A 14,676-nucleotide genomic window follows, 5' to 3' on the forward strand; every position below is an offset into this window, starting at 1 on the left:
GAATGTCATATAAATGGAATCCTACAGTAAACAGCCTTTTGAATTTGGCTTCTTTCACTTAGCACAACACACTTGAGCTTCATTTATGTAGTTGCCTGTATCATTAGCACACTCCTTTTTATTGCTGAGTAGTATTCCATTATCCAGATGTGCCACGGTTTTGTTTATCCACTCACTAGTTGAGGAACATTGGATTTTTTCCTAAATAATTTTTAAAACTGTAAAGTGGTCCTGAGACCACGGATTTTGAGAGATGATGGTAAAGGATGGTAATGGAAATATCGTTTTCACATTGGAAACCAATAGATGGATGAAAGACCCATATATTGAAGGTAGTGTTGGAAGGATTTACAGATCAGATGAGATGGAGTGTGGAGGGAAGGAGAAAGAGAAAAGAGTGAAATTAAGTCTAACTCTGAGGTTTCTGGCTTAAATAACTGGCTTTCTCACATGGAGAAGACTGAGGGAGGATTGGTTTTAGTTCGAAGAAAATCAAGGATGCAATTTTGGACATGTTGAGTTTGAGATGATTTTGAGCTATCCAAATGGAGATGTCAGTATATAGGGGTCTGAATTTAGAGCGGAAGTCTGAGCTGAAAACGACGGTTTGGAAGTCATCAGAGTATATAGGGTAATTGAAACCATGAGAGAGAAATGAGACTTCTGAGAGTAGGAATGCAGTGGGAAAAGACCTACGTCAGGCTCCTGAGAAACACCTCTATTTAAGGATCTGGCAGAGGAGGAGGAGTCAGTGAAGAAGTAGCCAGAGAGATAGGAGGAACAGCACGGGAGAGTTGTATCGCAGAGGCCAGGAGAAGAAAGCATTTCAAGAAGGGCAAAGTTATTGGGGGCAGTGAATGCTGCATAGAAGTCAAGGAAGTTAAGGACTGAAAAGTGGCCATTGGATTTGGTGACATGGGGGTCATTCATGACTTTGACAAGAACTTCTTGGTTTGGTGGAACAGTGGGGATGGAATGTCTCTAATCTTCTCTCTGCCCTGGACCCTAACTCCTTCTCCGATAGTCCTCTCATCCTTGCCCTTTTGCCCCTAAAATCTCTCTTATTTCTCCTTCTAGACTTTTCTTCTCATAGTACCATCTCTTCTCTCTCCCTCAAGACCTTGCTTTATACAGACCTCTCTTAGATTTTGTTCCTCAAAGGCCCCTCTCCCACCTCTTCTCCTGCTCTCTTTCCTAACCCATCTCTTCCCAGACCCACATTTCCCTCTCTTTATTCTCTCACAGCTCACTCCTCTCCTTAACCAGATACTGCTTTTCTCAGACTGCAATTCTTTCCTCTCTTCTTTCAGACCCCTTCCCATTCCCCCACCTATCTAGACTCTCTGGATTTCAGCAGGGGTCTTAGCAGATTATTAAGGAGCCTCCTAGGCTCAACACTGAGGAGTCATAGTCTTTGGCATGATTCCACCAGGATCTGACAGTGCCGACCCATAGGCAACACAGTGTTAGAACCTAGTCCTTGAGTGATTGCCAATCTGGTAACCACATCCTGCCAACACAGTGCCCTCATCCGCCCTGGCACCTGTCCCTAAGATTCTGCCTTTTCCTATCCTCACTTGCACAGAGTCACTGTGAGCTGATAAGGTGCCCCTCTACTACAAATTCTACCCCGCACTCACCCAGTATTTTCTACTTGTCAAAATGCTTTCATATTCATTAGCCCTGCCTTGGGAAGTCAGTTGGGTGAAGCCTGGAGAAAGATGTGAAGACCTGCCCCAGGTCACACAGCTGGTTAGAGGATTAGCCTGCTAGCCCTCCCATCCCTTCGGTCTTGCTTGCTTTTGTCTCCAAAGACTCCCCAGGCCTGAGCTCAGGCATGACTGCCCTTTTAGCCTGTCCCAGCCTGCCAAGGGGTAGCATCCTGGAGAGACTCCTGCTCAGGAGGATTGCTGGGGATCAGCACCCCGTTCATACCTGCAGGACAGTTATGAGCCACCTTGGGAAGGAGCATGACTTCTGATTTGCCTCACTGAATTCGCACTAGGCAACAAATCTGACTGCTTTGATATCACTTCAAAAACGGAGTAGAGCCTAATGATGAGGAGCCAAGCTCCAGAGTTGGCGAGGGTTGGTGCCCAGGCCTGGCTCTGCTCTTCCGTAGCTCAGTGAGACAACGTATATGACAACCGTCAGCACCGTGCCTAACACCCAGAATGTGTTCAATGAACGGTGGCCACTAGCCTTCTCATTTTTACATAGGACTCCCTGGGACAGAGTCAATGTGGTGCACAGGAAAGCTTACTGAGCCAGGCCTCTAGAGATGTAGATTTCAGGTCTAACTGTTACTGCTCAGCTTGGGATGCTGGGTAATTCCTTCATTTCATCTCATTGGGCCGAGGCTTTCTCATCTGGAAACGGTAATAGCTGCTCTTCTTCTGTAATATGTTGTATTAGCCTTTAAAACATTCACACTCTTTGACTTAGCAATTCTGTCCCTAGAATTTGTCAGTATTATGTGCAAAGAAGCTAGGTTATAGTAGTGAAAAATGGAAATAACAACAATAGCTGATAGTTAATGGTTAAATACATTATATTTTATGTGATAGACTACAATGCAGCCAGAAGAGAATGACGCAGATCTGTTTTTTACTTGACATGGAAATAGGGCCATGTCAATGTCATATCGTTACGTTATTTAGAAATGATAGAAGGTTACAGAATTGTAGGGTATAATGTGATTCAATTTTCTAAGAAATATGTCTATTCATGTCTTCTACAGTGCATCAAAATGTTAGCAATGATTAACATTATACCTCTTGCTGGTGCTATTATGAGGACCTCTACTTTCTTCTTTATACTTTATTTTCTGAATTTTTTTGCAATAGCATCTGTTTCTAATCAGAAAAAAAGCAGGAAAGGTTGGTTTTTGTTTTTCATTTGGAGAGGAAACCCAATTGCTACACTCTATTCCACAGAACTTTTGAGAGACTCGGACGACATAGAGTGCGGTACTGCTGTGTGTGGTACAGAGATGGCCCACAATTACCACGGCCACCTCAGTCCCACCTTGTAGGGACCTGGTCTTTGAAGTCACAAAAGTCTGAACCTACAGTATACGTTTGCCCTTGCACCTTGGGGTCAACCTTAGGGGTGGGTAGAGCTGGGGGCTTGCAGGAGAACAAAACTGGGTGGAAGAGTCATCAGGGCTGTAGGCGGCGCAGGGCTGCTTGGGCACTAGCTCATCGGGGCTGTGTTTATGAGGCTTATTTCCTGCTGGGCCTCAGGGCCGCTAGCCAGGGACACCTAATGGGCATAACAGAGCCCCTCCTCACCCCACCCCCAAAGCTGGAATGTTCCGAATTCCTCCTTGGGCCAAACCCTTCTCCCCCCAAGGTCACCACACAAAAGCCCAGCTGGAGTTTCTGACAAGAAAAACACAAAACTCACAAAACTTTTTTTTAAGTACCTCAATCTTCCACAGCCTCCAGGGGGTTTAATTCTGATCTGTAATAAGTCTCTGACCCAAGGCTGAGATTTGCAGATGTATTTTGCAAAGCTGTGGGTAACAATTAGAAATCCTTTATCACCTCGGCTGGGGCCCCTCTTCCTCAGGATCCCTTCCTCCCTCTCCAGGGCCATACACCTCCTCCAGGCTCTGTAAAAGAACTGCTTCGTAAGTGTCTCAATTCTGATTTATTTGCTATCTTTTAAACTCACCTGTGGGCTCTTGCTTCCTGGTTTTGCTCTCAATTTGGCCCATGGTGCAGCCAGCCTGGGCCACCTTGGGTTTCCGAGGGAAGGGCACAGGAGGGAAAATTCAGGTAGCACTTGGGTTGGCAGTACTGGTTTCCTCAAGGTTACCACAAAGTTTCTAGACTTTGAAACTACAGAGCCTGAGGAAGCACTCTCCAAATCAGATAATAATTTCTGAACAGAGCTTTTGAGGGCAAAAGGACTGAGATAAAAGGCTGGGAGGAAAGCAGCTACAGTTTACCCCTCTGTCTAACTGTGGGGCACTGAGGACTGGAAGGAGCGCTTCCTCAGCCAGCTCCAGCGCCTTCCCCGGCACGAAGGCTCAGGGAGTCAGCAGAAGATGGATTTCTGAGTGAAGTCGTAAAATCTCCCCCTCAAGCCCTTAAATACTTTCCCCCCACTGGTCTGCAAGTCTGTCATTAGAAATTCCTTCTTTGAACGAAATGCTGCCATTTGCGATGAAAATGGATGGACCTGGTGGGCATTATGCTAGGTGAAATAAGTCAGACAGAGAAAGACAAATACTGTATGATCTCACTTATATGTGGAATCGAAAAAAACACAAAAGAAACCCCACGAGCTCATAGATATAGAGAACAGGTAGGCGGTTGCCAGAGGTGGTGGGTGGGGGGGTGGGTGAAATGGCTGAAGGTGGTCAAAAGGTACAAACCTCCAGTTATAAGACAAATAAATCCTGGGGATGTAATGTACGGCATGGTGATAATGGTTAACAATACTGTATTGCATATTTGAAAGTTGCTAAGAGAGTAGATCTTAAAAGTTCTCATCAGAAGAAAAAAAAATGTGTAACTGTGTGGTGATGATAACTAAATTTATTGTGGTGATCTTTTTGCAATATATGCATATATCAAATGTTTATGTTGTACACCTGAAACTAATGCAATGTTATGTGTCAATTATATCTCAATTGAAAAAAGAAATTTCTTCTTTGGGCTGAGACATTATTCTCTTCAACTGTCCTCTTTGAAAATGGAGTTGGAACCAAAACATTAACAGCGCTTATAGCTGGGGAGATTGTAGGTGATGTCTGTTTTCTCAGTTCTGCTTTTCGGTGTTTTCTAGCGTTCTAAAGTGACAGTGCTTCTCTTTGAGGATCAGGCCAAAAATAAATTTCTTTTTAAAGCAATTAGAAAATCTCTCAATCCAGTTGTAGTTCCTGGAGCTGTCATCCATCAACTGATGCAGAAGGAAAGGTGAACTGCTCCAAGGACAAACTTTCCAGAAAGTAGGGCTTTAAGGGAATGGCTTTGCCACCTACTAGAGCCCAGCTCGGCAGCTGGAGGTGAGGTGCAGAGAGGAAAGCAAGTGTCTCAGATTCCTGTGAGGGGCTGTGAAATCAAGGAATGGAGGAATGAGGCTGACCGACAGAAGAGGGCTGCGATGGCCTCCACCGCGCACAGGATGCCACATCGGGTCCTTCCCTGAGCGTTAGAACCCCACCTGTGCTGTTCTACTCAGTCTCATGAGGATGCCCCCACAGAAGAGGTACCATGCACAAGACTCTTGGTGCAAGAAATAAGCCTAGCAGGGCAAGTACCCAGGCAAGAAGGGGTTAATTCAGGAGCTGCTCTTAGTCTTGACCCTCCTAATCCTCTCCTGCAGTTCCAATCCCTCCCCTAAGGAAGATTAGGTAAGGATCCTAAATGAAGCCTTTTGCCCAGCCCTTGGGCCATGGAGTGTGTTGGCCTCATGCCCGGAAGACAAATTCAGCTGGCAAGGCCTAGAGTTCTCTGTTCTTCCAAAGGAGCCAGGGCTTGGTTTCTAGGAGGATCCCTCAAAGAGAGGAGTTTCTTTTAAACTGACTGCTTCTAATAACAGCTATTCAGTCTTCTATATTTGTGAAAATGGTTTCCTGTCCCCATTACCTTATTTGAGACTCAAAACTTGGAGGTGAGCAAACTAAGGCCTGGAGAAGTTAAGGGACTTCTTCAACAGGTTCCAGGCAGAACCAAGATGAGAAGCTAACTTTTTGATTCTCAGGCCAGGACTCTTTCTCTAAACCCTCTACTCCTCATCACACTAACAAAAGCAGATTCTAGTAGGGCCCACCACTCAACCACTTGCTATTTTGTTCACCACTGCCTTGCTGACCCTGGCTGAAAAGCAGACCCCCATTGTGCAATTTCTCCCAATTGAATAAGCTCCAACAACCTGTCCTTCCTCCTGCCCAGCTATGCCAAGTCAGGCTCTCTAGAGATTCCAAACCTTAGTGATGGCATTTTTTTGACTCCGCCTTCCCCCTGCCCCAAACCACTTTCCTACTGAGTCAGGATTGGCTCTAGGTAGAGGCTCTCCTCTTGTGGATACTGTTGGTTCCCATGGGAAACTCATGTTGGGCTCTTCTACCACCATCCCAGGAAGACGAAAGCAAGAGCCGCTCCTCTGGGAGGCAGAAAGTCTTCTCTCCAAACACCTCAAGGTAGCTTACCAACACTCACTCACACTCAATGGCCATAGATAGTTAGAAAGTACAAAGGAAAAGTATTTAACCCAGCCTGGGTGGGAAGAGGAGTCCAAGGAAGGTTTCAAGGAGAGGATGAGTCCTGAAGGATAACTAGCAATCAGCTAAGCAAATGGTGGATGTTTAAGGGCTTGGAGATGGAGAAAAAGGCAAATTCAGTGAAGTACACATGTTCAGGTATGGCTAGATCATGTGTGTGCGCGTGTGTGTGTGTGTGTATTGTGTGTGTATATGTGAAGGAGCATCAAGCATGAGGTTGGAGGTTACTGGTGGGAGATGAGGCTGGGAAGAACAGCAGAAATCAGACAATGGAGGGCTTTCCTGGTTTTTCTGGGCTAGAGAGTTTGAACTTCATCCTGAAAGCAATTGAGAGGTCCTGAAGATTTTTGAGCATGGCAAAGAGGTTGGGTGGCACTTATGATTCAATTTCCATTTTAGAAAGATCCTTGACTACTGGATGGATAGTTCATTATAGGGGCAGAGCAGAAGTGGAATTAGAGACCAGTTTGAGGTACCTATGAGATTCCAAATGGACACGAGATATGGTTTGAACTAAAGTTTAGGCAGTAGAGATGGAAAGAAGGGGATGCATTCAGGATATATTTTGAAGGTAGATCTGATAGGATTTCATAATTGTTTGTATGCCAAGAAGAGGTGAAGAAACAAGGATGACTGGCTTGAATTGCTGGATGAGCAGTGGTCCCACCGGGATAGCTGTGTGAGGAATAGTTTGGGGGTGAAGAGATCAGATGATTTCAGCTTTGCAAATGTCAAATTTGTGGTACCATTAAGACATTCCAGTGGGGTCATTCCAAATGCAGTTGAATATACAAATCTTGAGTTTAGGAGAGAGATTTGTGCCAGAGGTACGAATTCAGCAGTCACTGGCACAGAGACAGAGTGGATGAGGTCACCCGTGGAGAATGTAAAGAATAAGAAGAGAAGTCTAGAAGTCTAGATGAAACCTTGGGGGGAGTAGTCAGATTTATAGAGTGGGCGGAAGAAGAGGAATTTATAAAGGAGACCTAGAAGCCTCATTTTGAGGGGCAGGGAAAACTGAGATTGGAGTTACTGAAAACAAGAGAGAAGACAGTTTTGTGAAAGAGAGGGACAAGATGACATGACAGGGATATGACCATTGGATATGGGGACAAGGAAATTGTTGGCAACCTTGGTGAGAACATTTTCAGTGGAGGGCTAATGGCAGAAGCCAGACTGCAGAGGGTTGAGCAGTGAGTGGGAGGGGGAGGAAATAGAGACGTCAATATTAAATGGCTTGTTTAAGAATCTTGGCTTCAAAGAGAATGATGAGGATAGGGTAATAGCTGCACAGGGAGGAGGTAGGTTAGGGAGCTAAAAAAAAAGGTAAGTATTTGAAGTAGTCACTAAAAACACTTACCAGGGAGAAGTAGAAGGACTTCCAAGCAGCACTGACGGCCCCACTGAGAGGCGCAGTTCTGATCAGGATGGGTAGAATCGTGCCCAGTTTAGCAATAAGAAAACCAATGCCTGGAAAGGACTTGTGAAGTGTCACAGCTGGCAAGTGACCGAACTGAGATTCAAACTAGATTTCCCTCCCCACCTCCCATCAATGTTTATTGACTCCTGCTCCGCACTGCTTTGCATCAACGTTGGCATGGTGACATCCGTCACTGATGAATAGCATTGACTATCAACTGTGTGCCCAAAGCTGCAGAGGCACAACAGAAACTTAATATATGGTTTCCTCCCTCAAATTGTTTAGAATTTGGACAGAGACATGATATTCAACACGGAATTATACACATAAAATCGTCAAACTCTGTTTCTCTCTGTGTTTGTCTGTCTCTTTTACTCTGTCTCTGTTTTTCTCTTTCTGTCTCTGTCTCTGTTTTTATCGTTCTGTCTCTCTCCTTATCTGTGTTTCTCTCTCCGCTTTCTGTCTCTCTGTCTCTGTCTCTTTCTCTGTCTCTCTCTTCATTTCCCTCTTTCTGATTCCCCTCTCAATCTTCTTTGCCAACATTGGGCAGCTCTGGTACCTTACACTGAAGTGTCATTGACTCATTTGGAAGTCCATATCTTATAGTCCCTCAGACTACTTTTAACTACTTTTGTTCATTCGTTAAGAGGACATTTTTGAATACCTGCTCTGGGTAGCGCATTGTGAGGCACTTGAGATACAGAGATGAGTAAGATACAGTCCTTGCCCTCAAGTAGCTCACAGACTAGTGGGGATAGAATAAGGATTTAAACAAGAAATCACAATATAGTTCAATAAGTACTATCTGTACCTCAGTTTCCTCATCTATACAATAGGGATTATTAGTACCCAACGTAAAGCATTGTTGTGATGATTAAATGAGTTAACATGTGTAGAGTGCTTGTAATGGTCACATAGGAAACACTACATAAATGTTGCTATTATCATTATTATCATTACTATGATGGAGGTAACTAAACACCAGCTACTGCAGGAACATAGAGGAGGGGCACTTGCTCCAGGCTAGAGTAAGAGACAGCTGAGCTGAGCTCTAAAGAATGAGAAAGTGCTAAACAGAGAGAGAATGCCAGGCATTCTGCATAGAAGGAACAGCCTGTGCTCAGGCTTGGAAACAAAAAACTATATGACATGACTGGGGAACTGAAAGTAATTTAGTTCAGCAAGAGTAGAGAGTATGAGGAGGGGAATGGCAAGAGATGAAGTTTGATAGGTCATGGAATACAAACAAGTTTGGACTTTATTCTTTAACCGATGTGGAGACACCGGAATGTTTTATGTAGAGTAGTGACTTGATCAGATTAATGTGTTGAAAGATCACCTTAGCAACAGTGTGGAGAAAGAACTGGAGGAGGCAAGATTGGAAGTAAGACCAGTTAAAAAGTCGTTGCTGTAGTCCAAGGGAGAGAGAATGACGAAGCCCTGAACTGGGGACACAGCAGTGGAAATGGAGAGAAGAGTGCCATGGATTTGAGGTATATTCAAGAGGCAGAACTTGTGAGACAGTGACAGTAGAAGGTGAAGGATAAGCATGAGAGAGCCACCTCTCTCTCAAGGATCACGCCCAGGATTTTGGCCAGGTGCAAGGGAATGGATACAGGTATCAGTTAGCGACCGTGGGGAACCCAGGGAAGAACTGTTTGGGGAGGGGTGTGATGGGGGCTGATGAGTTCCTTTTTGAACATGTCAAACTTGAGGTGCCTCTGACATTTCTCAGTGGGTGTTTTAAACAGGTGATTGCGCTGACAGTCTTGAAGCTCAGGAGGAAGGTCTATGCTGAAAATACAGATTTGGCAGTGCCAGTGGATGGGTGAGAGATTAAGTCATGGGGGTGGATACGTTTGCTTAGGGACAGAGTGTTGATTGAGAAAAGGATGGACTTCTGAGGAATACTCACATTTAAGGGATGAGTAGGGAAAGAGAAATCTTGAAGAAGGCTAAAGTGGAATAGCCAGATTGCGGTGGGTTGAAAATTTAGTGTGCTAGAGGGTCTTGTAGATGATGGGGAGGAGGATGTACCCTTAGCCCTTAGTGTCTTGAACCTTGGTAAGAGTCGGGGCGTGCTCCTTGAACACTGCAAAATCCTGGACAGCTCTGAGATTCTAAAGAATTGGCTCAGATGCCCACCTCTTAGAAAGCCCTCTATTCTAGAGCAGCTTTCCTTCCCTCTGTCCATCTTAGTGCCCCTGACAGACAGCCTAGAGAATTTCAGGGTTTTCCACTGGGGCCGGAATAATCTTTGCTCCAAAATACTCCCACAGCATCTGGGAGGCTTAGGACTCGTGGGGTATCTATTAGGAGAGCAAACAGGAAATGTCTGGGTGTGTTATACATGCAGGAGGCCTTAGTCTAACCTGGGGAGGGGGATTTGGGCAGGGCCGGGAGGATGTGAACTCTCGTAGTGTGGACAGAAGGCTTTGTTGCCTGCCCCAAGCTGCCCTGGAATAAATTTTCACCATGGGCAGATGACCCAGGTCTAGACCACTGCTCTCTAGGCCCTTGAAGATTCAAGAAGCCTCTAGTAACTTGGAGTCCAAGGCTATATCCTAAGACCTGTTCCTCCTGATCCAGCCTTGTGGAGTTTGGCCTCAGTCTGCAATTGAGGGGCCCTGAGGCACGGTTGCTGAGCAATGCATTAAACAGTGGGCCTTGGAGACAGAACTGTGCCAGCCAACGGCCTGACCTGGAGTTAATGCAACCAGCACAACCGCCAATGCCATCATCACCTTCTCGGAAAGCAGCCACCTGTCTGGCCCCTGGCTTTGTCTGGCTGCCAACCTAAGGCATGTGCCTACGCAGGAGGTGATGACATTTTGGCTACACATTCAAAGTTTTTTTTTTTTTCTTTCTCATGTGTTATTTCTAAAGATAACAAAGGTCAAAAGGCATCCAGCATTTTCTGGTTTCTCATAAGCTTCTGGTCAATATTTAATCTGGTTTATGGATATTTTTTAGGTCTTCCAGATGCCTTCTTGAGCCTGCTTGTGGCCACCCACAGACACTTGTAAGGAGGAGAGAAGTCGGGCTGGCAGAGACACTCTGAAATGAGGGATTAGAGGCCGGGACCCAAGGAGCAAAAGCTGCAGCCAGAAGACAAGGGAGCAGGCCCTAAGACGCTTCTACTGAGAGGTCTGCCATGGCCTCTCTTGGCCTCCAACTTGTAGGCTACATCCTGGGCCTTCTGGGGCTGTTGGGCACCCTGGTTGCCATGCTGCTCCCCAGCTGGCGAACAAGCTCTTATGTTGGTGCCAGCATTGTGACAGCAGTCGGCTTCTCCAAGGGCCTCTGGATGGAGTGTGCCACACACAGCACAGGCATCACCCAGTGTGACATCTACAGCACCCTTCTAGGCCTGCCTGCTGACATCCAGGCAGCCCAGGCAATGATGGTGACATCCAGTGCAATCTCTTCGTTGGCCTGCATTATCTCTGTGGTGGGCATGAGATGCACAGTCTTCTGCCAGGACTCCCGAGCCAAAGACAGAGTGGCGGTAGTGGGCGGAGTCTTCTTCATCCTTGGAGGCCTCCTAGGCTTCATCCCTGTTGCCTGGAATCTTCATGGGATCCTGCGGGACTTCTACTCCCCACTGGTACCTGACAGCATGAAATTTGAGATTGGAGAGGCTCTTTACTTGGGTATTATTTCCACCCTGTTCTCTCTGATAGCTGGAATCATCCTCTGCTTTTCCTGCCCACTCCAGGGAAATCGCTCCAACTACTACGATGCCTACCAGGCCCAGCCCCTCGCCACTAGGAGCTCTCCAAGGCCTGGTCAACCACCCAAAGTCAAGAGTGAGTTTAACTCCTACAGCCTGACAGGGTATGTGTGAAGAACCAGGGGCCAGAGCTGGGGGGTGGCTGGGTCTGTGAAAACCAGTGGACAGCCCCCCCAGGGCCACAGATGAGGGACTTTGCCACTGGATCATGTCAGAACCTTCTGCTGAGGATAGACTGACTTTGGCCACTGGATCAAGCAAAGGCAGAAAGAGGAGCTGGTGTGACAGCATGCAGGTTGAATTGTCAAGATGCTTGCCAAGCCAGACTTTCCGTTTCCTTCACCTTGGCCTCCCCTACGCTGAATCCCCAACCCTTGACTTTAAACCCACCCCCTACCCTAGGCCAGGCCATAGAGGCTCCCCTTTGCCCTTTGGTTTACCTGGTAATCCATCCAGATTCCCACTAATCACATCCCACTGACTGATCCTCTTTGTGATCAAAGACCCTCCCTCTGGTGGAGGTTGGCTCTTTGCTCATTGCTGGGGCTTGGGAGGAAGGAGGAGCGGTGGTTTTTATGGGCATGGCTCTAACCTCCTTCTCAAGCACCCCTCCAAAGAAACTGATTGGCCAGTAATAAGCCCTGGAGCCTCCATCCCACTCTTGTTATGACTCTACAGTGTCCAGACTGGTTTGTGCATGAACTGAAATAAAGCCATCCCATGGTACCGAGGGAACAGAGAGCAACTGGGTGCAGGATGAGAGGGAGAGAAGGCAGTCAAGGACCAAAAAAAGACCAGAATGACTGCCCAGGGCACTTCCCATAATTCCCTCACACTTGTGGGTTGGGGATCTAGCCCCCAGCTAGAGGAAAGCATCAGGAAAGAAGCTGTGGTGGAAAGCTCAGGGTGGCAGCGGACTGATTCCACTGAGGAACTGCCTGAGAAGCTGAAGCCCCAACTCTCACTGAAGCCCCTGCCTATCTCTGACCTCGCCTCCTGCTAAATGAGAAGGCTAAGGGCACTACATAATGGTTTCCTTAGGACTGGGAAACTAGTTTTTCTAGAGATGGCCCTTGACTGAGGGATGACCGTGTGGGAGCTGTGGGGGACTGAGGAAAATACCACTCCTTGATGCTGCCTGAGAAAGAATAAGAACTTTTGTATCTAAGAAGCTGGGTAGACATGTGTGGTGGCTCCAGTGGGTGTTTTTATTAGGCCAGAGAGAGGCAACTCACCAGAGAGTCTTCAGGCCTAATGGAAAATCAGCTCAAAGGCTGAGATAGGCCTCCAGAGTCTACCCACAGAACCCTACAGAGCCTCTGAAAGACTGCAGCATCACATGGGGCCCCTGTCACCCTTCATATTCCCCCCACTATCCTTCACCAGACATTCCAGAGTTTCTAGAAGGCATCCAAAGGCTCCAGCATGGAACAATCATGCCCAAAGTGCTGTGGCCCTGATCTGAGTGATAGCTGAGCCGCTGCCTGGGATTTCAGTTGAGATGGGAGAGTAGAGAATGGTTCCCAGGCAGCTCCAAGTTCTGAAAATGCTCCATTTCCCCTGGGGTGGGGGTGAGGATGGGAGTCATAAACAAACCAAAGGCATTTTCCCTCACCAGCCTAAGCGTGACCAGCTTCTGACAAACTCCAGTACACCTCTCCAAACCTCAGTGGCAACAGAAGGGGCCCATTCATTGTCTTTAACATGCCTTTCATGTTTCCACCTTCTTGCCTATGTTAAAGCTGTTCTCCCAAGCTGGAAGGCCCTCTCCCTTTAGTCGAGTCTTTCTCATGCTTGGAGAACTTGCTCAGCGCCATGTACTGCACTGAGTCTCCTCTGACCACTCCATCCCTCTCCTACCCACCCCCACACCATCTTCAATGTAAAAATTGCTTCTTTGATGCCTATCATTGAGAATTTTTAATGGATAGTTATCTTTTCATGTGTGTGTATCTGATTTCACAAGTACATTGTAAACTTTTGGAGGGTAGGGGCCATATCTTAGAAACCTCTTTGTATCCTCCAGACTATTTGTAAGAGTGCTGGGCACACAGTAGGTGATCAATAAATACTTGTTGATTGAATAACTGTTTTATTAATTCAAAGGGGCCCAGACAGTACAGGTGTGATGGAGAGAATTAGGCTAAGGGGAGGGTAGGATGGAAACTGGCTTTTCTCCCCACTGGGTGTATAGAAAATTCTAGACTTTACTGGACAGATTAAGAAAGCAAGACATCCCTCCTCCCCAGGGAAACTTTAACCTTTTTATCTTGCCCAGGACTCCTCCCTCTTCACAACAATTGTTTCATTTATTTACTAAATGGCTGTGTGTTTGTTTATTCTTTTCATTCTCCAAACCACCATTGTGAGGAAAGTGAAATACACCTGATAATTGCCATTAGGCTGATGGAGAAACTAAGGCCCACATAAGTAAAGAGATTTTTCCCAGGGCCACACTGCTGGCGTTAGTGCCCCAGTCTCCTGACTCCCCAAATAGGACTCTGCTGGTGCAACAATATTTGCAGGCAATAGGAAGAGCCTGCTAGAGGTCCCCAAGCCACCTGAGGCAAACAACTTATGGCCAGCAAGGTAATACTGGGCACACACAGGCTCTCCTGGTCTCCTGTGAGGGGGCTCTGGGAGAGCAGGACCAATTCACTGAGTGTGTTACCTGGAACTGCTCTTCCTGCTGTGCCAGCCAGCTGCCCAGCCTGGGGCCCAGCTAGCTGTCCCATCATGGGGGATGTCAAACTTACGTTTGAATAAGACACCTCAATTCCCATTCACCTTTCTATGGAGGCATGGGATTTTGGGAGGCCAATGATTTGGCCCTGTTCTAACCTCACTGGCAATCAACAAAGCCTAATTCATAAAGATGTTAACTGTGGCAACACTGACAATAATGGGGCCCTATAGCTTGCCCAGCCCCTGGACCTGGTGGGCCTTGGCACACAGGAGCCTGTTAGAACAGGCACTACCCTTGCACTCCTGAAGTGGGCCTTCTCTGGTGCAGAGGTTAGGACCCCAGCATCCATTTCAGGTAAGAATAAGGGTAGAGAGAAAGGGCTCTCCGAAGAGAAGTTTAATAAGAGGTCATGTTTCTGGTCTGGCACCAGGAACCCCAGAGCCTATGAAAGGGGGTCACTGCAGGTTGGAAGATGGGGTTGCCTTGCTGACTCTGCTATGCTGAGTGGGCAGCAGCCTGCTATGGGCTCTGGTGACCCACCACCTGACGGCCAAAGCATTTTCAGATCCATGATTTCATTGCATCCTCCAAATCGCTCCAAT

The 14,676-nt window shown here is 46.8% G+C and overlaps 1 protein-coding gene across 2 annotated transcripts; it reads left to right on the forward strand.

Annotated features, from left to right (window-relative positions):
- The first annotated feature begins 10,628 nt into the window (after positions 1–10,628).
- Positions 10,629–13,472, forward strand: CLDN2 (claudin 2). 2 transcript variants are annotated; one of them, XM_014729066.3, is made up of 2 exons: positions 10,629–11,262; positions 11,374–13,472. In XM_014729066.3, the coding sequence occupies exons 1-2, from the start codon at positions 10,810–10,812 to the stop codon at positions 11,500–11,502; spliced, it is 582 nt and encodes a 193-aa protein (XP_014584552.1). In that variant the 5' UTR covers positions 10,629–10,809; the 3' UTR covers positions 11,503–13,472. The 2 variants fall into 2 exon arrangements, with proteins under 2 accessions (XP_014584552.1, XP_023489670.1); XM_023633902.2 differs by having other exon boundaries at positions 10,810–13,472.
- The last annotated feature ends 1,204 nt before the right edge of the window (positions 13,473–14,676 follow it).

This window comes from Equus caballus, chromosome X (genome assembly GCF_041296265.1).
Source record: "Equus caballus isolate H_3958 breed thoroughbred chromosome X, TB-T2T, whole genome shotgun sequence".
In the NCBI taxonomy this organism is placed as follows: Eukaryota; Metazoa; Chordata; class Mammalia; order Perissodactyla; family Equidae; genus Equus; species Equus caballus.

Coding starts and splice junctions, on each gene's coding strand:
- CLDN2 (XM_023633902.2), top strand. CDS start 10,810: ATGGCCTCTCTTGGCCTCCAACTTGTAGGCTACATCCTGGGCCTTCTG.